Source organism: Channa argus, chromosome 12 (genome assembly GCF_033026475.1).
Source record: "Channa argus isolate prfri chromosome 12, Channa argus male v1.0, whole genome shotgun sequence".
Classification (NCBI taxonomy): domain Eukaryota; kingdom Metazoa; phylum Chordata; class Actinopteri; order Anabantiformes; family Channidae; genus Channa; species Channa argus.
In genome coordinates this window covers 8,699,729-8,727,552 of record NC_090208.1, presented here as the reverse complement: position 1 = coordinate 8,727,552, position 27,824 = coordinate 8,699,729, and the positions used below count along the sequence as shown (strand labels likewise).

At 38.8% G+C, this 27,824-nt stretch overlaps 3 protein-coding genes across 4 annotated transcripts; 2 read left to right on the top strand and 1 right to left on the bottom strand.

Moving 5' to 3' along the window:
• Positions 1-1,066: 1,066 nt before the first annotated feature.
• On the top strand, positions 1,067-4,729 carry LOC137137762 (uncharacterized). Its single transcript, XM_067524407.1, has 3 exons — positions 1,067-1,179; positions 1,457-1,789; positions 2,981-4,729. The coding sequence occupies exons 2-3, from the start codon at positions 1,463-1,465 to the stop codon at positions 3,689-3,691; spliced, it is 1,038 nt and encodes a 345-aa protein (XP_067380508.1). The 5' UTR covers positions 1,067-1,179; positions 1,457-1,462; the 3' UTR covers positions 3,692-4,729.
• A 1,467-nt stretch (positions 4,730-6,196) lies between these two features.
• On the top strand, positions 6,197-18,054 carry LOC137137760 (coronin-2A-like). 2 transcript variants are annotated; one of them, XM_067524404.1, is made up of 14 exons: positions 6,197-6,361; positions 7,743-7,940; positions 8,862-8,978; positions 9,505-9,654; positions 10,562-10,762; positions 10,834-10,950; positions 12,816-12,920; positions 13,192-13,288; positions 13,772-13,887; positions 13,982-14,072; positions 14,172-14,332; positions 17,172-17,339; positions 17,445-17,513; positions 17,802-18,054. In XM_067524404.1, exons 1-14 carry the CDS (start codon positions 6,299-6,301, stop codon positions 17,865-17,867), a joined length of 1,719 nt encoding a protein of 572 aa, XP_067380505.1. In that variant the 5' UTR covers positions 6,197-6,298; the 3' UTR covers positions 17,868-18,054. The 2 variants fall into 2 exon arrangements, with proteins under 2 accessions (XP_067380505.1, XP_067380506.1); XM_067524405.1 differs by lacking the exon at positions 6,197-6,361 and adding an exon at positions 7,347-7,400.
• A 601-nt stretch (positions 18,055-18,655) lies between these two features.
• On the bottom strand, positions 18,656-26,440 carry LOC137137775 (acidic leucine-rich nuclear phosphoprotein 32 family member B-like). The gene is made up of 7 exons (XM_067524422.1): positions 26,283-26,440; positions 23,857-24,006; positions 23,561-23,683; positions 23,158-23,341; positions 21,922-22,019; positions 21,247-21,316; positions 18,656-20,473 (listed from the first exon to the last, which is right to left on the bottom strand). Exons 1-7 carry the CDS (start codon positions 26,334-26,336, stop codon positions 20,394-20,396), a joined length of 759 nt encoding a protein of 252 aa, XP_067380523.1. The 5' UTR covers positions 26,337-26,440; the 3' UTR covers positions 18,656-20,393.
• Between the last annotated feature and the right edge of the window lie 1,384 nt (positions 26,441-27,824).

The window sequence follows — 27,824 nt, the reverse complement described above, 5'->3', positions numbered from 1 at the left end:
ATTGAAAACAATTTGAAAAATTTTGATTTTGGGGAAAAGTTTGTGTGTTTCTCAAAACTGAGGTAAATGTGTTGCATACATATGGTCTTTTTAATGAAAAAGAGTCAAGGAGCATGCAGTACACAGCCACGGGGTGAACTGAATCTGAGTTTCCATGAGGAGGACCGATTTGGTGTGCCACCCACCGCCCACAACTGGCTACCCTTTCTGCAGCTGTGCAGCTGGAAAATTACACACCGACGCAGCAGGTCAGTATAGTCTCTCAAAAGACACCAGCAGTTTTCGTGCGATGTGGATAATTCTGACCATTCTCAGGTGGTGCAGTCTTTGCTGTGTGTTCATGATGACAGCGGTGATGTTGACACTTCAGGTTGTGTCTCCCCATTCCCTGGGCTAAGCTAACCAGCTGGCTGTGCACACTTAACTCATGTGGCACAGCAGCTGTAAATTCAGCATTTAAATCTTCTGTATAAGTGACTTATCAACCCAAACTCTTCTCTGCAGAGCAAGCAGAAGTTGTTGCAATCAGATGTTGTGAAATGTTGTGAAATCAGTGAAATCAAGTTGAACTCAGCAGTTCAAGTTTTTTTTAAAGCAGTCACTGTATTTTTCAGCACTGCTTGGTAATAATAAGTGTGTGTGTGTGTGTGGGGGGGGGGGTAATAATAAAGGAATATTATGATAGTGAATTGGTATTAACATTGAACAATCTAGATTGGTTATCTGAATATACACCTAGTAGCCTCTGTATAGTAACCATGTAAATGGAAAATGCAAAAATTTTTGTTTTCTGTTTGTTTCCTGGTCATTTTTCCTAAAACTAAAAGTCAAGAGCTGAATACATTAATTTTGAAGACTTCAGTTAAAAAATGCATAATTACTTTTCAAGTTTCATTATGAATTCCTAAATTATGTTTCCACTTTCTCTTTACAAATTTAGATTTTTATTCATTTTGATGGACAACAGTTTTCACTGGCATGAATCGAGTTCTTTAGAAAAAGGAGAAGAAATGTTGCTGGAGATGGGAGTAGTCTGTCACCACACCTCCAGCGACTATAAAAAAACACTTCCTTCACAGTTTCACTTTATATCTGAGGCTTGGTGAAGCAGTTTGCTTTGAGATACTGTCTAATTAAAGACGACACTGTTTTGGAAGATTTCATGAGGTTTTAAGCAGGGTGAGTTCTTCTTTTTTCCATGTCTGTTTTTACCATCACCTGAAAGAGTATTTCATTTAAATTAAAAAAAAAAAAGTGAAATTAAATCAACCACAAAGCAATGCTGTAAAAAAAAAAGAAAAAAAAAAAAGGTTAAACTTCCAACACAGTGATTGCTTGAATTCCTCATTTGTAATTAGTATAACAATATTCACCAAATTAAATTACATTTTTCTGTAGACTTTTCATTTTCGGAAATATATACAAATTCTAATTCTTTATTTCTCCTCTGATGAAGTGTGTGATGATGACTCCTCTGAAGACATGGTGTCTCCTGTCCCTCTCTGTCCTCCTCCTGTCCATCGCTCCCACAATATCTGAAGTCCTGCAGTCACTGACACAGTGTCACGGGTTTCTTCTTGGGGAAAGATCTCCAGAGGTCCCAGACATCTTAGAGCATGGCCAAATCCAGAGGCCAAACAGATACAAAGCCATCTGCCAGACTTATGATGGTGACAGAAGGTTTGTGACGCTCTACGACACTACGAACAAGATCCCAGTGCTCTCTGGATACAAGTTTACAGGAGGGGGGACAGGACGACCAGCAGAGATTTGGAAGATTGAGCCACAGGTTTGTTAGTATCTTAAATAACCAGAAAACTGGGCTTACACAACAAATGATTTGGAAATTTAAATTTATAAATTTATTTAAATAGAAACATGCAATGGTAATTTATTCATTTCAAACAATTTAGTGAAACAAAAGCTAACAACAATGGTGGGTAAACCACAATGGAAAATGTCAATGTCTCAATTGTTAGGTGTTGTCTTGGTCTCATGATGTCAAAATATAAACAGCATGATGTTGAGGACTTTTTAAATACAAATTGTCATTGAACCAGAACATTTAGTTGTCAAATTCATGGATCAGACATCAATCACGAATAACGTTATGATTTTTGTTGTTAGAGAACAGCATGTTATGCAATGAGTACTGAAACACAGAGCAGTTCATTCAAAAGGTTTGAGATTGTCCAACAAAGTTCACGTTTAAAGGTTATAGTGCATTTTAGGTGCATTCTGAAATTTTACCCAAAATTCAAATATCCCTAACATTTTTTGAGTAGTGTGTGTGTTTCAGCTTTCAAAGCCAAGACCTACTACTGCAGCATGGTTTTGTATTAGGAGCCCAGATACTAAACTGGCATTTCTGTATTCCAGACATTTCACCCACTTAGAACATTTGGTACATTATGAAGTGAAAAAACAGCTGAAATTCTATATCAAGCAAGAATAGGGAATATTTTGCTTTCCAAACTAAAGCAAATGGTCTCCTCAGCTCCCAAAAGCCTGAAGACTGTTGTTAAAAGAAGTGGTGATGCAAAACAGAGGTACATATTCTTTATACTGTTCACAATAACTAATACATTTCTAATGAAATGCAAATCATTTTTCAGATCATCCAAACTTTTTGGGAAATGGGGTTTTTTGTTTATATCAAATTTATATCAACACTAGAATTTACAGACTATTTCTTTTCATCTTCTCAGGCTTTTAATAAATTGGTATAAACTAATATTCTCTTGGCTTTGGTAAACATTATTCAACTTAAACATTTTGACTGTGTTACTGAGATGATCTTGTTTTAGTCATGTTTTTATTTTTTTCTAAAAAGGTTGGTAAATTAGGATAAGTAATTACTTTTACTTTTGAAATTAACAAAAGTAAAACACTAATCTACAAATTCTGAGCCTTCACATTAAATCAGATGAGTCTGGGTCTTTGGAGTGTTTGAACTGACTGAGTGTTTCAACTTTTGCAGCTTGAAGACCCAAAGAGTGACAAAAACATGAAGGATTGTAATATCCATGCTGTTTACAACAACCAGGCCAGTGACAGTGATTATAAGGACGTTATAAAATATAACAAGGGCCATTTATTTCCATCTTCTTATGCATCTGCTGATAATGACAAAATCTCAACGTTCACCCTGACAAACTCTGTACCACAAGTGGTTAGTTTCAACAGTGGCAGCTGGGCTAAAATGGAGACCTGTGTCAAATGTGTCCTGGAACAACACTGCAGAAACAATAATAATCTTCTTGAAGCCTACTTACTGACAGGAGCACAGCCGGGTACAGAGAAACTCAACAACAGGGTTATTATTCCTTCTGTGCTCTGGTCGGCTTTCTGCTGTTACAGTAACACACAGAGAAAGTGGCTGGCAAGTGCGTTCTGGGCAAACAATGTTGAAGATAAGTCCCCTGATGTATATGTAGCAACAAGGACACTGCAACAACTCTATGATAAACTGAGCACTGGTAGCAAAACATTTAGTGCATTTCCTGGAGGACAAAACTGTCCTCTACAAGAAACTGTTGCTCGGTTTTACCCTGAAATGGATCAAAACTGCCACTGTCAACCCCAAGCTCCAAGACAAACTAAAGAAGCAGAAGAAGAAGAAAAAGAAGAAGGTGGCGGTGGAGGTGTGATTGATTCTATTTTAGACTGGTTTCTAAAACTTTTTAATTAATTCATTAGTTTGAATTTTTCTTTATGACAGTTCGACTCCAGACATTTGTCTGCTAATGATTCGTTTTTTATTTTATTTTTCTTTCTGATCACATTTCTGAAACGTTGAGTCCTGATATCTGATTACTTATTTTTGATTTATTACAATGATTATTGTTGGTTACTATTGATTAATTTAAAATTAACTAATCAATAAGTGTTATCCATTATTTTTTAAATGTGATTTTGAGTTTCTCAATATTTTCTTGATTTTTTAAATCTTTGACTTATCAATACATTTTATTTACATTTACATACAGTCAGACAAATTAAAACATTTTGCTGAAAGCCTGCTTATGTAATTAACATATGTTATTCGAGTACAGTGAAAATTACACTTCTCTAACCAGCATTATAACGGCTAAAAGAGTCTGTAACACAAGTACTGTAGACTCTGTTTCAAACACAAGTGTTTGACTTTCACTACCACATCACCACCTGCAGGTTGAGGTCTATCACTGAACTGTCATTTATTCCCGTACTGTCCTACAGTAAAGCTCTGAGATAAGCGTACTTTAATGTCCCCATTTCGTGCTTTTTACTCCACTAGTTATTTAAATACTTTAATTACTGGTTACTCAAATTGAAATTAAAACAGGGCAATATATGACTTACAAACAGGTTTGCTGCGTTTGATAATTTTGTTAATGTTGGACTTGAATGAGGAGAAATTCACAGGGTAGCATGTGTATAAAGTCATTAACATATAAAAAAACATAAGGCATGAACACAATTCTGGCCACTATGATTGTGCCAAAACTATTGTAAGTAGCCAAGAACCCTCACTGAAAGAGGAAAAGTCAATTAGTATATTAGTTATAATGAGCAATGTGACAACATTTGAGAAAAATCTAAAGATCTGCCAACAAAGACTTTGAAAGAGCTGCGTGATAACCTAAATATTGTATTTGTTATTAAGGTCATGAAATATTCAGCATACATTTGAAATCTGTTTTGATTGACAAGTGTGCACAAACAAGAATAAAATAATTGATACAAATGTGGTTGTTATGCTTCCCTTTTTCCATCATGTCAGGGCATCACTGACAAGTGATCAATCCCGCAGCCTTCTTTACAGTAAATGTAATGAATAAATTCATTGATGTTTATTGATGTTAAATAAGCAACTTTCCCAATATTCTGCTTACTTACATAGTTCAATTTTTGTCAGCCCTCTTAGGCTCTGTACTGGCCTGGGGCCCCTAGTAGTTGCCTGCCTTGCCTGCTGGCACGGAGCACCTCTGGGTGTTACTTTCACAGGGGAATAAAGGGAAAGGAAAAAACACAAGGAGTCCACAAAAGAAACTCAAAAACTGTCAATCCATGACACGAACACGGTAGAACTAAGGCCTGGGCCATACTTCTAATCAATATTTTTGGATCTACACTTTACAAACTAAAGTAACAACAAGGTTCCAGCAGTGACAGTGCTTAAGTCCTCAAATAACAAAGACTTACAAAGTTTACTATAGAATGACAGAGGCAAAGTGTTCACATTAAATCACAGCTGCACCAACTGTAGGGAGTGTTTCATGTTTATAGAAAATGTGGTTCATCAGTGCCAGCTTTACGGGTGCAAAAGCAGGATATCCGTCCAATCAAAGACGGAATTGAGGCAGGTGGAGCACAAAGATGACTGGCTCTCTAGAGTGAATGCTAGACCATTCAGGACAGTTGAGGAGGAGCAATAAACCTTGGCCTCCAATAATCGAAGGTTACAAAGATAGCAACACACACACACACACACACACACACACACGGCAGGAGAGACTGCAGGCCGCAAACATGCCGGCCATGTTTGCTATATTTTCCCATTGACATTTAATTGGATTATTTTTTTTGCTGAAGTGAACGGGGTTAAGGGGCTTTGTCACAGTTGCGGAATCAGGTTTTTTGTTTTTTTAAATGTAACTTAATTTACCCAGAATAATGGCAAATTATTTCTGTTTAAAATAAACAACAGAAGAAACCTCAGAAGAAGCAACTGAGGAGGGTTCCCTCTACTCAGGAAGGGTTAACGGGTAAAGTGGGAAAGGTAAGGGTCTCTTACCATGTAAGAAAAAAAAAGAAAAAGTAAAAAAAACGTATAAACTTAGTTTATATGCATTTTTAGTTTTCATTTCGAAGATGGAAGCAGTAGCAATTGCTCATCTGGTACTTTATTACAGAGAGTAGGACCAAAGTAAAGTACACAAGTAAAGCTCCTTTAGTTACTGTACCCAGAATCAGATGCAGTAAGAAGTTGAGAGCTCAACTGCAGTTGAGAGGTGTAAGAAAAAATTGTTATTTACTTTTTAAATGTACTATATCACTGTTGTAACTTTAATTATCAAAGGCAGCAAATTAAGAACAACACACAGTAATACAGTTGTCTTGGTTTGTGTTTGTGTGTGTGTGTGTGTGTGTGTGTGTGTGTGTGTGTGTGTGTGTGTGTGTGTGTGTGTGTGTGTGTGTGTTCCTTAGTAGTATCAAATGTAGTGGGGCGTTTGTGTGGGTGCAGTCGTGCATATACAGCTGGGCTAATGTGGAGCCAGAGGTTAGACGTCACAGATCAGGAGTGGACACACACATGCAGAAAGCAACCCGGAGGTGGCTGCCATCACAAGTCCGTCAGCAGCAGCACACTGCAGAGGTAATTATACCGTCAGCCAGCGGACTGAACAGTACTATAGATAGCACTTTAGTAGTTCAGATTTTTAGTAAATAGGTAAAAGTGCTTATTCAGCAGATACCGTGGAGCCATTAGTCCCTAGAAACAGTATTATTAACTGTAACAGTAGAACTTTGTTTGCAGTAAGACATTCCTACGTGACTGTATCTGAGGTAAGACAAATATTATTTACTGTGTATGAAGTGTTTGAGTAATGCTGTGTTTTGTTATAGAGTGAACTGTAGAAATATTCAACCAAAGTCCCTCACTGGGACCACTAATCCACAAATACCAACAAACAACGGAACAATGTCATACAAGTTTAAGGGGATTTAGATCAAGTGAAAGGTGAGAGAGTTAAATACTACTAGAAAGCTCTGAGCTCGGTGGCCTAAGGAGAATGGGTACAGTCAATCTGTAAGACAGAAGTCATTCTGGATGCTGAACAATCCTGGACTTCGCAAAGTAGCAACTGTGCCTATGTGTAAAACAGATGAAAAACTGAACAGACCTTTATAGCAGCTGTTTATCTATAGAGGGTTTTAGCAGTGATCTTTGATTTTGAGGATGCAGGACCCAGTTAAACAAACCAGATGGTTTTATTATGTATTTAGTTTATCACAGAATGACACAATAATGCCAGCTGGGTGTCAGGACTACCACACTGGGAAGAGTTTGATAAAGCACAGAACAAAACAGAATTCAATCGCTGTGATAAGAATTGTATCAATGTCGTCATCAAACAAGAAGGCAAACTAGTGCATTTCTCAAATCGTTGGTAAATCTGGATCAACATACACATCTAAATGACAGATTGTTAATGAATGAATGTTCATGTTTTCAGGGAATAATAAATTCTCATTTCCACTTCTCCCCTACACTCTTTTTAGCCCTTCACCTCCCGATATTCACTCCTTTTCTTCCCCGTGTCCTCACTTTTCCTTTCATCTTGTCCCTCTACAGTAAACTGATCTTCTCTAGCCAAAGGTCAAAGGTCAGGAGTACTTTGTCAAAACAGGAAGTGAGTTTGTAACGTATGAATCTTTAATGGCAGCATGCTGTTCTGGACAAGCTGTTCAGGCGTTTATCAGCTTGTTTGTGTGTATGAATCATTAAAAAGTTATTGACATGGATTTATTATTGATAACATTATGAAAGCCATTAATGACTGATTGCATTATTGATTAGAGAAGATAATGCAGCTGCTCATTTTCCACAACACTATTATGAGATAATGTTAGTCTGACATAGACATGACACACACACTTTTCCATCTCGCTACATTGTTTTCCAGCAGCACGTTCAGATTAAACTGTTAAAACTGTATGTGTTTTAAACTTCTTTCTTACTTCCTGTTCTCCAGATGTCCTGGCGTTCATCTTTCTGCTCCAAGTTTCGCCACGTCTTTGGGAAGCCAGCCACCAAGGAGCACGGCTATGATGGGGTGCCAATCACACGCAGTGTCCATGATAACCACCACTGCTCAGCCAATCCCTGCTTCATCGCCGTGGTTACAGAGTGTGCCGGGGGAGGGTCTTTTTTAGTCCTGCCCATCCATCATGTGTGTTGTTTTAAAACCTTTCACCATTTTAGTTCAATTGTTCAATTAAGGTCTTAACCTTTTATGTGCAATAACAGACTGCATAGACAAAATGTTTTGTCCTAAAATAATGAAATTGTCACGATCGACAAATCATTTTTCACACTACACTGGTACCTGAGTTAAGAAAAGACAGGAGGCAGAGCTTAAGAAGCTGAGGTTCTCTTTGGGAGTAACGAGGATGGACAGGATCAGGAATGAGGACATCAGAGGGACAGCTCATGTTAGATGTTTTGGAGATAAAGTCAGAAAGGCCAGATTGAGGTGGTTTGGACATGTACAGAGGAGAAACTGTGAATATATCGGTAGAAGGATGCTGAGGTTGGAGCTGCCAGGCAGGAGGTCTAGAGGAAGACCAAAGAGGAGATGTATGGATGTGAGAGAGGACATGAAGTTATTTGGTGTGAGTGAAGAGGATGCAGAGGATAGAGTTAGATGGAGGCACATGATTTGCTGTGGCGACCCCTGAAAGGGAACAGCTGAAAGGAATGAAAGAAGAAGAAGAAGACTGGTACTTGTGTTATACCCTTAACTAAAATGACTAAAACTGAAATCATAAACAACCAAAACAGAAATGAATACATTGGTGGAACAACAATCAACACATTTCTGAGTAATTTTAAAACTATTATTATTTTCAAAGCTATTATAAATCTGGTACAGACATGGTTCTGAAATTTTAAACTAACGTCAAAGCAAAACTGCAAATAAGCACCAATCTCAAAATCCTGCAACCTGTAGGTAAATTTATGTTGCTGCATACAAACATTCTAAGTTTCAGTATCAATTATCTGTCTTTTATTGATATTCATTTAATATGATACGAACAGTCGTGGATTTATGATCTAAGTTGATAAAATGGTTTAATTTCCTCTCTCACAGACAGGCAGGGTGGACCCTCAGCACCCGAGGGTGTGCGGTCATAGCGGCGAAGTCCTGGATGTCAAGTGGAACCCGTTTGATGATCACTGCATCGCTTCGTGCTCAGAGGACTGCACTGTACGCAATGTCACAGTCATGTTTTCCTTTGAGTGTGTTTACTATGAAGAGGTATTTAGAGATTGTACTCACACATATAGTAATAATACATCAGTGAAAAGAAGTGTACAGTGCACAAGTGAAGTACCAGCATTCAATGAGTAAGAGTAAAAATAAGTTTAAAATAAGATTATACTCTGCTGGGTAAGGTGGGGCTATCCATCTGGTGATCAATAAACTAGTGTGGTAAAATGTTACATTTCAATCCGAATTGTAAAACAAGAAACAGAATTTAAAATTAAAAAAAAATAAAAGAACTTTAAAGCTCAGTACATTACTTTCTTATTTTGAACACTGCATTTACAGTATTTTCAATACTGTAAATACTTCCTCACTATCACTGTGAAGATGACTCTGAAGTTTTCACCCTTAAAGAGAGGACATGTTGGACCAATGAATGATCCGCAACTCTTAAAAATGGGTCTTGAAATTAAAGATTAAAACTATATGTACTATAAGTATGTCTGGTTTTCATGGGGGTGTCCAGGTGAAGATCTGGGACATCCCGGTCTATGGCGTCCAACAGAATCTGACCGAGGCAAGGAAGACTCTGCTTGGTCACTCCAGGAGGGTAGGGCTTATCGAGTGGCATCCAACTGCTGAGAACCTGCTGCTTAGCTCTGGTTACGATTATAAGGTCAGAAGCCGTCAGTGGCACCATCAAACCAACACAACACCTAACATTTTATATTGCACAGAGATGTACAGAGTTAATGTTATCTTTTTAAGAGTCTCTGAAAAGTGATAAATGGTTATTTTATTTAACCTCAGCTTAAAGTTCCCGTAGGTTAGTATTCCCCGGGCTCACTGCCTTGACCAGGGACTTTCAATAAACCTTAACCACTCAACCTTGTTGCTCAACTCCAACAATCTCTGTATTTAGCTTCATTTTCCACTGAGTCTATCAATATTGACTAATACTGCTACTGAGGTCTGCAGTCTGCAAGTTCTTTATTAACTTTCCACAAGGAGATTACACCTCCACAAGAATTCAGTGAATTCAGTGAATTGGTGACTGTGGAAATACGACTTTTCTGTTTGAATGACAAATTTACAGCACTATAACACATGTATAATCTCTAAAAACCTATTTGCTAGCCAAGTTTCCACTGGCATTTACCTAAGTGGGAACTACTGATAGTTGAGTCTCAATTACTCCATTAAGCTCAAAAATTGCTTGTAATTTCACAATTGCAGACTTTATATATTCCGGTAAACTTAATATTTACTTTATTTTTTCTCTTTTAGCAGTTTTTTACCAAATATTGAAAAACAAAAATAAGCTACTATATCTGTCTTATTAGCTGCTAAATTCTCCACCAGTTTGGTTCTAACTGCTGTCTAGTACTGAGAGGTAATGTACAGTGATTTTTAAGCACCAACTTGCTGAAGAAATGATGCAGTGACAACGGCCCGAGTGAACCAAAACAGTAAAGTTGAGCTCAAACTCAGTATAACACACTGACCAGTTATCAATCTGGCTTTCAGAGTATTTAGTTGAACTAACCTTCCAAAAATGTCCTTAACTTTTGTGTCTGTGCCAGGTCCTCCTCTGGGACGTGTCTCAGGAAGGCGCAGAAATCAGGTTCCCAGTCCGGGTTGTTATGATGCCCGTGCACCGTCTATACCCACCGGAGATGCTGCTGCTTTCGGTCAGCTTCAACAGTGATGGCAGCAGGCTGGCCATCACATCCAAAGACAGACGGATTAGAATCCTGGACCCAAGGAATGGGAAAATTTTACAGGTCTGCCTTGAAAACAGTTTTTGTTTTCCCTTGAAAACAAAAACTGTAATAACAATAAAATTTTCCAACAGGTTTCCAGCATTAAGTCCCACAGGGCTAGCAAGGTTTTATACATCGGAGGAATGAAAATGTTGCTGTCTACAGGCAGTTCGCCCTGGAACCACAGACAGATCATTCTATGGGACCCTGTAAGACACGCATGCACGTCAAAGTTATTATTGGCCCTTGTTTAATAGACAATGATCATCTTGTAGTGGGAAGGTTACATACATCCAGAAAGTATTCCCAGTTCCCACCTTTTTCCACATTTTATGTTGCAGCCCTATTTCAAAATGGAATAAATTCATAATTGTCCTTAAAGTTATACAAACAATATCCCATAATGACAACATGAAAGACACGTACATGAGTATTTACTGTCTCTGCTTAATACCTTGTTGTAGCACCTTTAGCACCAATTACAGCCTTAAGTCTGAGTGAGTGATCTGTTTTTTAGGATTCAGCTCTATGCTGATTCAGGCTAGGAATGATTATGATGCTACAAGCTTGGCACACCAATTTTTAGGCAGTTTCTCAAATTCCTCTTTGCAGTACCTCTCAAGCTCCAGCAGGTTGGATGGGGAGCATCGGCCCAAAGCCATTTTAGATCTCACCAGTGATGGTCAATCGGGTTCAAATCAGGGCTCGGGATGGGCCACTCAAAGGACATTCACAGAGTTGTCCCGTATCCACTTCTTTGTTATTTTGGCTGTGTGCTTTGGATTGTTGTCCTGTTGAAAGAAGAACCATCGTCCCAGTCGGAGGTCCAGAGCTCTCTGGAACAGGTTTTCATCAAGAATTTCTCTGTACATTGCTGCATTCATCTTTCCCTGGATCCTGACTAGTCTCCCAGTTCCTGCCGCTGAAAAACACCCCCCACAAAATGATGCTGCCACCACTATGCTTTACTGTAGGGATGGTATTGGGCAGGTGGTGAGTGGTGCCTGGATTCCTCCAGACATGACACTTGGCATTCAGGCCAAAGAGTTTAATCTTTGTTTACCAGAGAAAATTTCTTTCTCATGGTCTCTGAGTCCTTCAGGCGGGCTGCCATGTGCCTTTTACTGAGGAGTGGTTTCCGTCTGGCCACTCTACAATACAGGCCTGATTGGTGGAGTGCTGCAAAGATTGTTGTTCTTCTAGAAGGTTCTTCTCTTTCTAAAGAGAAATGCTGGAGCTCTTTCAGAGTGACCATCGGGTTCTTGGTCACCTCCTTGACTAAGGCCCTTCTCGATGATTGTTCAGTCCGGCCGGCCCACTCTAGGAGGAGTTCTGGTGGCTCCAAACGTCTTCCATTTACGGATGATTGAGGCCGCTGTGCTCACTGGGGCCTTCAATGCTGCAGAAAATTGTCTGTACCCTTCCCCAGATCTGTGTCTCGATGCAATCCTGTCTCGGAGGTCTAAAGACAATTCCTTGGACATCGTGAGATGCACTGTTAACTGTGGGACTGGTATGTAACTGTGTTACAGTTAACTGTGTTATCTGTGGGACCGGTAAACAGGTATATGCTTTTCCAAATCATGTCAATCAGCTGAATTTCCCACAGGTGAACTCCAATCAAGTTGTAGAAAAATCTTAAGGATGATTGGTGGAAACAGGATGCACCAGAGTTTAATTTAAGCGTCATTGCTTAAAGGCCATGAATACTTATGTGATTTTATTTGTTTTTTATTTTTGTTAAATTTTAAGATTTCAAACAAAGTCTTTCATGTTGTCATTATAGGCTATTGGTTGTAGAATTTTGAGGAAAATAATGAATTAGGAATTAGGCTGTAACATAACAAAATGTGAAAAGAGTTAAGTGCTGCGAATACTTTCTGGATGCGCTGTACATGCATAGAAGAGGGTTTTTCTTTAACATTTTCTGGGTATTCTCGAGGTAAAATAGTAAAAAAAAAAACAACAACATTTAGAATATTTCAGTGAAATACAACAAATGTTTAATAAGTGAAAGTTTTTTAAACAGATAATGAGGAAATGTAAATTTCTTAGAATCTCTTTGTGTGTAAAGGATGACTTATCTGAGCCTCTACATGAAGAAGAGCTGGATGGTGCTGCAGGAGTTCTCTTCCCATTCTATGACCCAGACACATGCATGCTCTACCTGGCTGGAAAGGTCATACAACACCCAAATCACCTTTGTACACACACATCTACAACTGAGTGACCAACAGTGGAGTAAACACTGCTGTTGCATATTCACTCTTTTTTCTTTGTCTCTATAACGTTTGTGTTTTGAATCTGTATCTCTAAGGTCACACTCCATATATTTGGAGGTTTTATTGCTTATTTGAATGAGTTCAAACCCACAGTCCCAAACATATTACATTTTACATACAACAAACTGTAAGTTAGATAAAGGCTTGTGTTGCATTTGTGTGCTCTAGGGTGACGGGAACATCAGGTACTACGAGCTAAGCGCTGAGAAACCTTACATCAGCTTCCTGATGGAGTACAGGTCACTGCTACCACAGAAAGGACTGGGTGAGAGACACATCTTTTTCACTTTGTGTTTTTCAGTCCAGTGAGTTACTCGTGGGGACTGCAAATAGGTGGTGGCCTCAGACACAATCAGTTTCTCTCATTTCGCTGCCCTTTCACCCATGTTCAGGAAGGTTATGAGCACCTCACACATCCAGCAGGGAGGCCACACCTAAACAATCCCTTTTGGGTTAGAAGAGGTGGCAGAAGTCATGTCCGTTAGACCCTAACGTTACTTGGATGAAATGTTTAGACCTATCAAAAAGGTCTAGTTAACATGACTCGTATTCCAGATACTCTCACAGGGACGACTGAGTCTCTTTCCCACTAAAAACACCTTCATGAGAAGTAGGGCGACATTCTTCTACAATCATGTACGCATACTGTGCACCACACAGATGTTTTGGCCTTAGTGTGCAAATTTTTGTAGGGCAGCTGCCTGAAACACAATGTTCTAACATCCTGTGACTTCATGTCTCTCTACAGGGGTGATGCCAAAACGTGGCCTGGATGTGAACGGCTGTGAGATTTTCAGATTTTATCGTCTAATCGCTGTCAAAGACCTGGTGGAACCACTGTCAATGATTGTGCCAAGAAAAGAGGTGATGATGATTAATAATGATAGTACACCATCAGAGATTAAATGACAAAGGATGGAGCATTTTGCAGTTTTTTCTTATGTCGATGTCCATGCAGTTGGGGATTTTCCAAGAGGATTTGTATCCAATGACAGCTGGAAACCAGGCAGCCCTGACGGCTCAGGAGTGGCTGTCAGGAATGAACAGGGGTCAGTAACCCATGACTGACATTTAATCAACATGGTTGACAGATACATGCCTGTAGTTTCTCTGATCTACAGTATCACAATCACTTGTCCCTTCACCAGAGCCAGTGCTGATGTCCCTAAAGCCTGGGGATGAAGTAATAAACCCTTACCCAGAAACCCCTGCTGAGAAGAGGCTGGAGGGGCAGATGAGCTCCCTGAGGTTTCAGATTTGTCCAGCTGTGGGTGCAGTGACTCAGTCAACACTAGTTCTTATGGAAGAGGTAGAGCACAGTAAACACTAAACAGATTGGTTAAACGCAACAATGGGAAACTTAAGATTTCCGTTAACAGGAAGTTAAAAAGGGAATTTGCCACTCATGTTGTGGAATCTCAGGTTTGTGAGTAGAGTCCAATCAGGTCGACACGGCATGATGGCAAGACCTTTTCAGTCTAAATTCTAATTCTATGTGACTGTGCATTAGTAGAAAGAGCTGTGTACTACAAAGTTAACCTGCAGATGTACAGTGGCAAGAAAAAGAATGTGAAGCTTTTGAAATTTTATAGTTGTTAGCATGAATTTGTCATAAAATGTGATCTCATCTTCATCTGTCAAAAGTATTGTCAATTAAAATCCCCCCCAGCAGCAATAATCTCAACAAGGCACTTCGTGGAGCTGTGTGGATCAGACCTTCATGTAGCCCATTCTTCTGAGCAGAACTGCTTTAGCGCTGTAATATTCTTTGAACATCTCGTGTGTATGGGTCTCTTCAAGTCATTCCACAGCATCTCTATTGGGTTGAGGTCTGGGCTCTGACTTGGCCACCCCAAAAGTCCGATTATGTTTTTCTGAGGATATGCTCTTGTGGACTTGCTCTGGTGTTTTGGTCCTTCACCTGCTTTCTACAGACTTTCAGTTGACCTACAGATATTCTCACATTATCCTGAAGAATTTTTTTTGATACACTTCGGAAATCATCTTCCCCTCAATGACTGCGACCTTGCCAGGCCCTTATGCAGCAAAGTGTCCCAAATCATGATGTTTTTTCCAGGAAGCTTTACGGTTTGGATGATGTTTTCCTGATGGTATGCGGTGCCCTTTTAACGCCAGGTGTTCAATCTTAGTTTAATTAGTCGACAAAACCTTTTGCCAATACTGCTGTGGAATGTGCTTTTTCGTAAACTTCAGGCGTGCAGCAAAGTTGTTTTTAGTAAGCAGCGGCTTCCTTCGTGGTGTCCTGCCACAGACCACCTGGTTTTCCAATGTTTTATGTCCTGTAGATTCACGAATGCATTTGTTTTCCAGTTCCAATGATGCCTTCAAATCTTTAGGAGTCATTTGGCGTTGTTTCGTTAGCTCACTGATAAGTCTTCGCCGTGCTCTTGGGGGTGATTTTGACTGTGCACCCACTTCTTGGTAGAGTACACAGTTCCACAGTTCAAAAGTATCTCCATTTGTGGATCGTTTGGCTAACTAGACTGCTGAATTTCTAAAGTCTTTGAGATCTCTTTGTAACCATTTCCAGTTTTATGTCAGTCAACAATTCATGATCGTAGATCCTCTGAAAACCTTTTGGTGAGGCATGGCTCACATAAGTGTATTCTCCTTGGGCCGCAGAAACTCAAAAAGTTTGAGTGGTTTTAATTGGTCAAAGTAGTTTAGCACACTTGACAAGAACACGCAGACAGGATCTTATGAGTCCTCCCCTACTCACAAAGCTGCAAAATGACACCCAAAGCAGTGCACTGCTGTTAGCATAGCTCTGTCTCATCTCAGCGCTATATGGTTGTTTGATAACGCTGCCTGTACGCTCCCGACAGAAACATAATTAACACATGACTACTAGCAAAAGAATTCATTTTGGCACCAATAATGAAACAGCACTGCTGCGACAACAGTCCTTACACATGACATCTTTACAGTTAAATGAAAGGCAATTTAAACACGTCTCAATCAAATCCTAATACTAATGGCCGAGTTAGCTTAACTGCTGCAGTGTCATTGCTAACATCTAACTCGTGCCAACACACACTGAATGGGAGCAAACAGCCAACTTTCCCACTTCACTCATAACCCTGTACTTTATATGACACATGAATCCTGTATTTCATACCATGTCAGCTTACCTGCAAAATGACACACCAAGCAGTGCACTGTTGTTAGCATAGTTCTGTCTCGTGTCTCGTCTCAGCGCTATATGATTGTGTGTCTGCGCTGCCTGTAAACTCCCGACAGAAACGCTCGCTAAAGGGCGTCTCCCTCTGGTGGCGAACATCGGTAACAACACTTAATCAAAGCTCACTATGTTGTTGTCTGTGTGCAGAAGACTGAAGTGCAGATATCTCAAAATAAGGTAAACTAGTAAATCAAATGCGCCAAAAGAACAGTGTAGAATATGAATTTAAGTTACAATGGGGTCAAATAAACAACATGTGTTGGGGCACTGGCCTGTTTTAAGTCACTGCCCTCACAGTAGCTGTAGTCCACACCTCCATTTGCTAACACCTGACACCAATCAGCTTTTTTCACTAGCACCGAGGTTTTTATGGTTGTACTCATAGACATGAAAGATCCGAATTTTGTTTGTGCATAATTGTAGGCACATTATATTTGTCCATACTATTACTATACTAAGTCAATGCTATTGACTTAGATGAAGATCAGATTACATTTTATGACAAATTAATGCAGAAAACCAAGAAACACCTATTTTTTTATTTTTTTTTATTTACCATTGTATATCAACAACATCCACCCAGAAAGCACAGTACAATTTCAGAAACAAAACCAAGCTAGAGAAGTAGATCATTTATATGCTTCCGCTATGTGCATAAAAAGCAGCACAGCAGCAGTTGCAGTCTGGTGTCAGTCAGACACAAAGTATTTTTAGCGCTTCCAGCATAGAGCAGAGTAAATTCACAACAAATTCACAATGTGCCTCGTTTCAATATTCAGAATTCACAATTTTATAATCTTGAAGTTGCTTACTAACCTAAGTCGGTTAAAGGTCACATTATTAACCTCCAATACTAACCAGGATCTCTTATCTACAGTAAATCCAGTAAAACATGCTTTGGTCTTTCTCTAGTTCTGTTGTATAAACCTGCAATTCTCCTCACAAGGCTTTCATTAAGGAGCAGCTGGCCTACCAGGATGCCAAATATCCGAGAAATCTGAGTGAGCTTTCTGGGTGGCAGCCAGACGAGACCTACATCCCTCATTGGACGTACTGCTGCACTCCACACTGCTGCGAACCTGCAGAGATGCCACCGCCAACAACTGAGAATGAGGTGAGGTGGAAATACTCTGGGTACGGATGATGCTTCGGACAGAGCTTCTCCAGTCAACCTGCCAACAGACACAATTCAGTTTAACTGTTTTGTCCCCTCTTCCAGCTCCTGCAAGCATTTTACAGACAGCAAGATGAGATCAGAGACCTGCGAGAAGAGCTTAATCACAAAGAGGTTAGAATTCAAAACACTAGCCAGACAACATGGTGCTTTATCTTCTAAAACCAAAGTCAATACAGTTGACAAAAAAGTGGCACCGACTGACCATATTGTCCCGTGTAAATGTGAGGAGCCATTTGCACCAATTAGAATAAAAAAAAAAAAAAAAAAAATTACTGATTACACATCTGCACAAAATGCCAAATTACTACCAGCTACAGCCTTTTGATGCTGGTGACTTGATTGTATAGCACTCAATAAGTCTTTGCAATCTGCATGATTCTGGTCGTTTCTGTTCTGCAGGTGAGAATCACTCAACTGGAGTTTAGGATTAAAAACACCAGAAACAACATGAGGGCAACGTTCTGAATCAACCGATCAGCTCTCACACCGCTTGTTTGATCACTAATACAATGAAAATTACCAACATTGTGTAACACAGACAAACCCCAAACATTTTTATCTACAAAGTTTACTCAATGCTTTTCAATTCTGCCTGACTGAGGAGTGTTGATCATAACTTCTGGCTTATAAATACAGAGTGGTAATTTATAAAATCAATACCCATCAACAGCTGTGTACTCTTAATAGTTTTTTATATTCTCAAACAAAACTTTCTGCCACATGTGCAGTCATGTGATTTTATTCTTCTTATAAATACCCATTGTAAATACCTGTCACTAAAGGTTAGTTGTCTTTCTAGGCTTTTAGTACGGAAGCAGGTTCAATCAGAACTTGCTAAATCTGCAAAGTTCAGGGCTGGATAACCAATGAGAAAAATCATCCGCCCAGTTAACATTGTGTAAACTAGTGCAAATTTTTGAATCAGTACATTTTCTTCTTGTTTCTTACAGAGAAATAGAGAACAGAACGTTTGCCACATTAATACCGGCGGGTGGTTTAAATGCTGTGGCACACAGGGGTCAGAATCAGGGTCAAACGAGTGAGGATGCTGACACATGACCACCACAACATTAAAACCATCTTTTCAATACAGCCTGCCATACAGGGTAACAGTGTGTCACTCATATTGTTAATAAGTCTTTGTAATGCCAGCAAATCTGGGTCAGACACAATAATATTTACAGATGGATGGCTGAAAAGAATATGGAGCCCCAAGAGGAAACAAAAGCTGAAAGAGGAGACTCACCAGAAGAAAATGTTAAGATTTTATTTACAATGTCCTTTTTGAATTTTTTTTGGGATTGTTTTTCCTTTAACTTACAGAAAGTAAAAAACAAACAAAAAAACCCAAAGCAAAACACTTGACTAGTCAGTGTAAGTGTGAAGGAACAACTGGACTTTTCAGCAGAGAAAAGACACACGCACACACGGAGAAAGTGTGAGGGGGTGAGAGAGTGTGTCCCCAGACAGCTACACAACATTTAACAAAAACAATTTCTTTGAAAAAATATTTCTTTTAAAAAGCTCTGTTGGCAGAAAAAACACAGTTTGCCCTGAGCACGCTCGGCCTGGGGGTGGGTGGGTGGGGGGAGTGAGGCTGGATGGAGAGGTTTTTCAGCGGAGGAGTGCATGTAGGATGTTTACGAGTTTTGATGACCTCGCAAGCCCTTTTGGGAGCACAGGGACATCAGAGGTGCTGGTTCAGTCCCACAGTGATGATGTCAGGAGGAGGACTAAAGGGTTTGGGTTTCTTTTGCATCTCAAAGCCACCGACACCTCCCATGTGCCCTTCTTCAGTGTCCTTCCACAGACAAGTTGATTTTTACAATGACAAAAACTGACAATCATTGTAAAAAAGAAAAGCTTCCAGATGTTGTGAACCAACAAGGAACACATTACAAAATCCAAATTTTAACAATTTAAGTGACACTCGCTCAGAAAAAAAAAAAAAAAAAAAAAACAAACAAAAAGAAGAGACTTATAAGTCAATCAGAAAATAAGTTACTTTGAGCCTCGATTTTGAGCTTATAACTGGCGAGGTACTTGCTTGCTGTTAACACAGCAGTGGAAATATCACGTACTTAGCACCCTGAGAAAAACAACAAGTGTGTCATTGTACCTCTCACAAAAGCAACTTACTGGAGCAAAATAATATTGTTTTGTCTTGCAGAAAGGTTTTTTTTTGGCCTTTCTCCAAAGTCCTCCTGTCTACAAATAACTGGTAAGTTTAACACAGAAACCACCTACGTTTGGTTATTTTTGTGAAAAATGTTTTTCGATTAATGGAAGTTACATGACAATATTAACCAGCAACTACTGTAAAAATCAAATAGTTGTTTCCGTTATTTAAACAAAAAGGTTAAACGTTCTCAAAACATACAGTTCTTCTGCTGGTCTTTGTCACACAAAATCAATCTTGATTGTCTTTGGGTAATGGCCTCTTTTTATAGTTTGCTGATAATTAATTGATACACTAACTGGCAGATTAAAAGGAGTTCTTATCTGGTTTGTAAATTATAAGCCGTCTTATTAATGAGTTCACAAAAATATGCAGCCACAAACACACAGATGCCGGAAATTATTAATTATAACAAAGGGAAGTCACTCCTGAGTGTCAGGAGGTTTCATGGCAGATATAAGTTGTGATTTATTATACGTTCAGATATGTGTTGTAATGGATGGTAAATATGAGCAATGTTTCCCTGGTGTTTAAAAAAAATTATAAAAATCAAATGTGGAAACGATTAGAAAACTGACTACAGATGAATTATGATTGTGACATTAACCTGTGGAAATGGGAGTCAAAAAAAAACTAAAGGTTTATAAAGTAACGGAAGTAGGTTTGTCTGTGAGAGGGGAGCTGACAGTGGGGGAGATCGATGTCGGAAATGGGACGTAGCCCAGGAGTTGGCCGATGGGGATGGGGATGGGGTGGGGTGTAAGGGTCACCGGGCGGGAGGTCAGAAGGGTTCACGGAGTTTTTGTAGGTCCTCATTCATCATCGTCCTCGTCATCCTCGTCCTCAGGGTCCCTCTTCCTCTTCTCTCCTTTAACCGGAGATGATTCCCCATCTGCAGAGAACACAGTTGATGTAACATTAGCAAACAGTACATTTAAATTAGAAGCTAGATCAGTGTTAATGTACATTGGTCATGTTTCAGCTGTAAAGAGCATAACCAAGTTTACAGAGCTTTAACAATTTATGGAATGGCCCGTTTCATATCATTGTAAGCTGCTTATATTCTGGGTTTACGCCGTTGGTTGAACAATAAGAGCTAAATAAATACATCACAAAAGGCCTGTGGAAAACTAACAAGCATTTCTGCAGAACTTACCATCTTAAGACTTAGTTATACATTCTTGGATCCTAGACTGGATGAAATTTAAAACCCTTTTAAATGTCATAACAGGCCAAGAATGAAGTCACTGACATTTACCACACTTGAATTGGCAGTAAATAGCGATAATTCCTAATAAAGTTATTGATTATTTACCAAACACAAACCTTTTTACTCTTCAAAAAAAGAGAAAAAGCCAGGGATATATGAATTTCACAAAACTTGAAGACAATGTATGAAAGAATTCATACAAAAGTGTGAAATAACCTTATAGACCTTATGGCAGACCTCAAAGAACATTTGTGGGTAAAAAAAAAAAAAAAAATTTTTAAAGAACAAGTCCTGCAGATATCATGTCCTTAAATGACCAGCAACGTAATCAGTAATGGAAATATTTTGGTTTGTACACATCATCCTTTAAATATCAGGATCTAAATTCCTGGCGTTAAACCCTGAACATGATCAGTGGACCTCTCTATGACAGAGAACACATAAACCAAACTGACCATCCTCTTCCTCTTCATCTTCATCCTCTTCATCCTCCTCGCTGTCCACATCTCCATTCACCTCTCCATCCTGCAAACAGATGCACTGTTTAGTAAAGGTTCTGGGCCAAGGAGTCGCTGTGTAAACCTGAACATTAAACCAGAGCTGAGAAATGTTCTAATTACTAGTTCTGATTTGATTTAAAAAAAAAAAATAACAAAATTTTCACATCTGCAACATTACATTTGTAGCTTAGGTCAACGGTAACTTAGGTCAACGGGATGTATAGTGAGGTAAACTGTTAAAGTTTAACCACACCCTCTGCTGGAAGACAACTGGAAGACTAACTACTTAGTGTGAAAACTAATTATTTAAATTAAAATATTCAATGTTTTTCCTAGACTTTCCCTAAGGTTTATATTAAAAATAATACAGTTAAACTTGGATGATTAATACAAAATATGACAAAGTGAACAAAAATAAAACAGAATATACTACAATACAATAAAACCATGAAGATAACCGTCACTGCAACTTTGTAACATTAAATCTGAAGGAAAAAATTAAAAATAAATCCCGTTCAATAACCACATAACTTTCATTTTTCAGTGTGATATTCACCAATAGTAACATTCGCTGAAACAACAGGAAAAAATTTAAAAACAAAACAACAAAAGAAAAAGGCACATATGAACCTCATCATCGCCACTGTCGTCATCATCATCGTCATCTTCAGCCACTACGTCCTCCTCATCCTCGTCTTCCTCTTCCTCAAAGTCCTCTGATTCACCCTCTGGAGAACAGAGTCAGCACATTTACATTTAAACACTGATAACATGTATCATAGTTAAGGCAGAAAATCAGGCCTGTGGGAAAACACACACACACAAAAACAAGAAATGACCTAGAAGTAAACTGGTACATTTTAAAAACTTCTCTTTATAGAAACTTATTTTTAAGTTTAAACGGGTTTAACCACTTTCAACTTTTTGTGTGTTGATCAGCTTCTTTGTATCTTTTATACTTTTTGAATAATGCCCCTCACAGTTTTTTTATTTTTTTCAATAGGACTAATAGTTTTTCATATTTTGAACATTTTGCGAGGCAAAGTCTCAGCACTTTTACAGCCTGTTTTCTGTATTTGGGATTGAGTCAGCAGGCAGGCAGAAGTCACTGTCATGGTAACAGACAAAGCTGCATCAGATCACATGATCAGCCTAGACACACACATATATACTTTCTCTCAGACAGGAAACATGCTTTCAAAATCAAATCGTTCCAAATTTTACAAATGAGTTTGTGGTAAAGTCTCCATACGGTGAAAACTGCTTCCGGCAGATTCCAAGCGGCCAACTTCTACCGGGTCGCTTAAGAGCTCTCCCACGTAATTTACTCGGAAATTGCCTTTTATAGTTTAAATTTGCTTTCATCTTTGTGCCGATCATGATATGATATACCAAATGTATGTCGTTAGTCTTATGTGTGCTATTAGCATACAGATGACACTGTGTGGCAACGCACACGGTAAATATTAGCATGTTATACAAAAAAGGTTATTGTGAGGCCTTGTTCAAAAGCTAATATTTATTTAGGGCTGATAATTAATTGTTTTGGTTTATTTTGTAATGTATGTTTTGTAATGCATTGATAAAATAAATTTCTAAAGCCTGAAGTTGAATTTATTTTAAATAATAAAACAGAGAGAAAGGCTGTTGAGCAATCCATTGTTTCGGCTCCACTTGTATTACAGAATCGTGAATCAGCAATGACTTGATACGCAAATCACATGTAAACCAACAGTAATGCCACTCGAGCAGAGCCCCAGAGCACCTGACACTACAACACCAGCGAGTCATTCAGCAGAGGAGCAGGACTTACACCCATCAATCCTTAAAAAGGTCCTGTGTCACCAATGCTGAACCCTGACTCACCTTCTTCATCCTCCTCAATACCGTCCCCCTCTCCGTCAGAATCCGACGCCTCGCAATCGTCGATGTCGTAGCCGTCCAGGTAGGTAAGCTGCGGCAGGAGCTTAAAGATGGACTCTCTGTAGTCGGCCAGGTTGGTCACCTCGCAGTTAAACAGGTCGAGACTCTTCAGCTGGGGCAACTTTTTCTGATGGAACAATAGATGTGATAACAGTCCTTGTCAACTAACTGCTTCGATTTCTATAGTTGAATAATTTTTTAAATAGAACACGAGTTATTTAAGATTTTAACAAATGAAAAATTAGCTTCTGCTGTATGGATCTGTTGATTTTCTTCCCATATCACAAAATATTTGGCTAAGGTTATGAACAGTTCACATGGATAGTGAGTGTCTAACTCCACCCACCAAGGGCTCTAGGGTGCTGATGTCTTTGAACTTGTTCCCGCTGAGGTTAAGGTGTGTGAGGTTCACCAGCCGCTCTGCCAAAACCTCCAGACCACCTGATATCCTGTTGTCACTCAACTCCAACTGCAGACAAAGTAAAGCCATAAATCAAAAAAACATATTTTATCATTTGTCTGAATCCCTCCTTATAAAGTTTGAACTGGCATGGTACTGCCTGGCTATTAGGCTTCATCACTTATTTTAGGGACTGTCTAATGTTACCAAAGCTGGGAATTAGACGTGTTTGGCAATTATACCTTTTTGAGTTTGTCCAGTTTGGGGATGTCTGCTACACTGGTCAGGCCGACATTGATGAGACTCAGCAGCTCCAGATTTGAGAACTCTTCTGTGATTCCATCAACCTTTCCCTCACTGGAGCGACAGTTGTCCAAAACTAGCTCTGTGACCTGAGTTGAAAGAAATCAAGTGGAGTTAGTCTGGTGGGTTAATGTTCATTTTATTAAAGTTTGCAACCCACACCGAGAAAAACTGAAGACAAGAAAATTAAATGACCATTACTCAACCATTTCAGCAAAATCTGTATCAAAGAGGCTTCTGATGTGCTGCCCATTAATGAACAACATCAGCCCCTGTAAATGGTGAAAACCTGCTATTGTTTTTATTATTAAACTTAAATGTTGTGCTTAGGATGTTGTGCATTACTTAAATTTTAACCTGAAGATGTTATCTTTTTGGGTTAGGGTTGTTAGGTTATTTGCATGCGACTGTTTGCACTTGCAGCTCAGAGATCTGTTTCAACATGACTCATACTTTGATCAGATAGTTGTGACTAATTCAGTCATTTTACACGTGTAAGATCCTTGCAGAAGTCTTTTTAGCAACTCGCTATGAAAATTAAGGGTAAAAACCACAAAGATGGCAGTTTCAAGGTATTTCCCTAAAATTCTTTTTTTTTTAAAGTTTTTACTATTAGTTCAAAACACATATGGGTTGGGTCTGTAACTCCACCCACCATGCTTATACAGATATCTACTCATTTTTAATGTAATTAAATTTTAAGAGCTGCTAGTATCTGGATAACATTTCACATTTTGTATGTTTTTCATTAAATGAAAATCTAAACAAATTTTTTCACGGTACAAATGTACTTTAAAGTTTGCATCAGATGTGCTCACCAGTAAAGTTAAAGTCATCTTTATTGTCAATTCTGCCACATGTGCAGCACACACAGAGGATTGAAAACTATATTGAAATACTCTCACAACAATACAACAAATATACAATACAGCATGCGTAGTAGGTTGGAAATAAAAATAAATAAATTTTAATGCTCAAGTACTTGTATTTGTTTTCTTCAATCGACTAAGTAAGACATTTGAAAACTGCACCCCCTCTCTTCCTCTGCACATTTCATGTGGATGGATGCAAGTTTACACCTTAATGTTTTTTTCTTCCCCAAATGGAGGTTGGAATCTTGCAAAGTGTTCTATTAAATTCTGATTGTTAATATTGGATCGTTAATATTTCTTGTGTGAACGTCAGACCAGTTAAAAGGCATGCAATGTCTAAAAAAGTAGGCAGAAAGCGACTGTAAACAGACATAGGAGGCGTCCTAGGAGAAAAGGAAACCTGCACTGTTTCATGTTGGAACGGATCCCGGAGAGTTTCTGTTTGTAAACTCCCAAACACGTGATCCTGCTAATTCAGCCCGCATGTTAGCTCTTCGGTAACCGTCCCGGTGCTGGTTTTACTATAATATCCCATACGATGACCACACAAAGCACCACGAGCGAAAACTGCCCGCTTCACTGCGGTTTGACACCGTAAAAGCCGGAGAGCCTACGACGCAGGCTTGTTACCAAGCTAACGTTAGCTTGCTACGCGCGGTTTCCACGTTATGGAAACGGACTCCGTCTAATATCTGGAGCAGCAAACACATTAGTTCAGTTTTGTAACACGAGTTAACAGTTTGTAACACGGTTCACAACATTTTGTTTACATTTCCGGGTTAAAAATTTCACGAGTTAAACTTTATTCGCGTTTAAATCAAAATATTATCCATTTCCTGCTACAAGCCATTGCGGCGACTTATTTTGCCCGCAAACGTTACTTTCTACTTGAAGTACCGATACTTTTCAATAGTATCATGTATATTAGATAAATACACTTGACTCTCTGGGGGAGTTTTGTGTAGCCTCACGCGTTAAATTTAACCAGTCGTGAACCCTAACTACGCTACAACATGGCACTAGGCATTAGCCAGGCCCCGGGCGACACGGATGTAGCGTTACTTTTCAACGTCCGGGCAAGAAGCGCAAGCTAATGCCGTTCACATATTTGTGACAATTGATCCTGTGGTTGTTTTCGTTTTGATCTTATTTATTTTTCGTTTATCTTGGTTTTGAACGAGTGTACGCATAAAAATGAAAGCAGCGGCGGCGATAACGTGAAACTGGGTGACTGCGCTCTTTCGGCAGCGATTAAACAACCGTATCCATTGCAGGCTCTGAGGTGTGAAGTAATTAACGTTAAGTGTGTCCAATTAAACTGTACTCCAGGCTTTATTTCATCCCGGAGCTTAGCCCTGAATATAACAGGTACATTTTGACACTTTTCTGGACTTACAGAAAGTGCCATGTGCTCGCTACCCCTCCTTCTCCGGCCGGTCAAGTTTACGCCGCAGCGTCTCCGGTAAACAACAAAAACCAACCCGGCAACTCACCTCTGACGGGGACCGGTGCCTCAGTTCTAAGGAGACCCTCTTTTTCATGTCCATTTTTCTCTGGTTTGGGTCTGTGTGGGGGGGGAAAAACTTGTTTCTGCTCGATCCTCTCTTCAGTATCAACACACCGAACCAGGGTGAAGGTAGCGATGAAGAAAAACGTACGGCTTCCGGCTACCGCTTTCAAAATAAAACTTTTGGCACTGCGGAAATACAAACGATACATTGTATAAATGTTTGAATGTAGTACAGCATAAAAGAGTTAGATATGGATTTACCAATATAGCATACAGGTACAGCAATAAATGAATGTGTTTATGTTCCATCCTGCACATTACTTAACAGCGGTTTCAACAATACATTATATACCACATCCTGAATTAAAAAAATTAAACCGTGTATAAAGCACTCTGTGGTCTTTATTGTATTTTTATTACATTTTCATAAGACTCTATCTACCTATAACATTATATTATTAATTTAGTGTATTTAAATGCAGCCTTTATGTAGTGCTGCTCTTATCTACCTTACTACTGTAGTGATTTGTGAAATGGCAGCTTCAACAATGAAATTTACATATCTATCTATAATTTAATATGGTATGAAATATATTTGCTTGGTTGATAAAGGTAAATCAAATATTGACTTTGCAAATATAGAAGATGCACAAAGGGTGTTCACATATAAAACCTGTAAAAATACATTGTTTTGAATGTATGCCAGGATAAACTATAGATATGGCACAGTTGTCTTTAAACAGTCGATTTGTAATCTGCGTGAATAATGTGTGTTTGAAATAATGTAGAAATATTCATAATTGAACTTTTAATATTGCTCTTTTTTTTTTTTATAAATGTAAGATAGCAGTGCTTAGGAAATTCCATGTATAGTTACAGGGGTCTGGTATGATACGGGATGAAAAGAAACGCTAAACTATAAAACTACACACATACTTTGTCCAATACAAGATCCAAAGAATGTCATTTGTATGCGCCGTAATTTTACATTTTTATTTTGAAGACAACACATTTTACTTCCTGTATGAGTGTCAATTACTCCTTCTACATTGATTCACGCTAAAACGTGGATTAAAAGTGGGTCATGTCGTTTTCAGGAAAGTCTGAACGTTGAAACTCCAAAAGGTGAATTAAACCAAACAAGTAGGAACATTCAATTAAAAAAAAAGACCATTCGTAATTAAAGAGTTAGTTTTACTATCGAGCAGCACAATAAGTGTATGATTTTAATAACAATATTAATATATATATATAATGTATAATCATTATAAATAAATATAAATCAGGAAAACGCCACTCTGGCAAGATGCTTGATTTTAGATGTTTATTGTACAATAAAGTTGCCGTTTCATATTTGATTTTTAAAAAGATATTTGTTGTGAATGCTGTAGTTACCTGCTCGTAACCTGAATAGATATATTTTCCCAGGAGTACTGAAAAGCCTCCGATGTTGCTCTGTAAGTGGAGGGAAACAGCAGGAGGGAAACGTAACTCCACCGCGCCACCAGCGGCCAGTTGGTGACAT

What these genes read in the sequence shown, in the direction of transcription:
- LOC137137762 (XM_067524407.1), top strand. Translation starts at nt 1,463, where the DNA reads ATGATGACTCCTCTGAAGACATGGTGTCTCCTGTCCCTCTCTGTCCTC. An exon ending in TTTGGAAGATTGAGCCACAG is followed by an intron (nt 1,790 to 2,980) that starts GTTTGTTAGTAT and finishes CAACTTTTGCAG; the next exon opens with CTTGAAGACCCAAAGAGTGA.
- LOC137137760 (XM_067524404.1), top strand. Translation starts at nt 6,299, where the DNA reads ATGCAGAAAGCAACCCGGAGGTGGCTGCCATCACAAGTCCGTCAGCAG. An exon ending in TAGTCCTGCCCATCCATCAT is followed by an intron (nt 7,941 to 8,861) that starts GTGTGTTGTTTT and finishes CCTCTCTCACAG; the next exon opens with ACAGGCAGGGTGGACCCTCA. An exon ending in AGATCATTCTATGGGACCCT is followed by an intron (nt 10,951 to 12,815) that starts GTAAGACACGCA and finishes TTGTGTGTAAAG; the next exon opens with GATGACTTATCTGAGCCTCT.
- LOC137137775 (XM_067524422.1), bottom strand. Translation starts at nt 26,336, where the DNA reads ATGGACATGAAAAAGAGGGTCTCCTTAGAACTGAGGCACCGGTCCCCG. An exon ending in AACTGGACAAACTCAAAAAG is followed by an intron (nt 23,684 to 23,856) that starts GTATAATTGCCA and finishes CTTTGTCTGCAG; the next exon opens with TTGGAGTTGAGTGACAACAG. An exon ending in AGATGAAGAGGAAGAGGATG is followed by an intron (nt 20,474 to 21,246) that starts GTCAGTTTGGTT and finishes TGTTCTCTGCAG; the next exon opens with ATGGGGAATCATCTCCGGTT.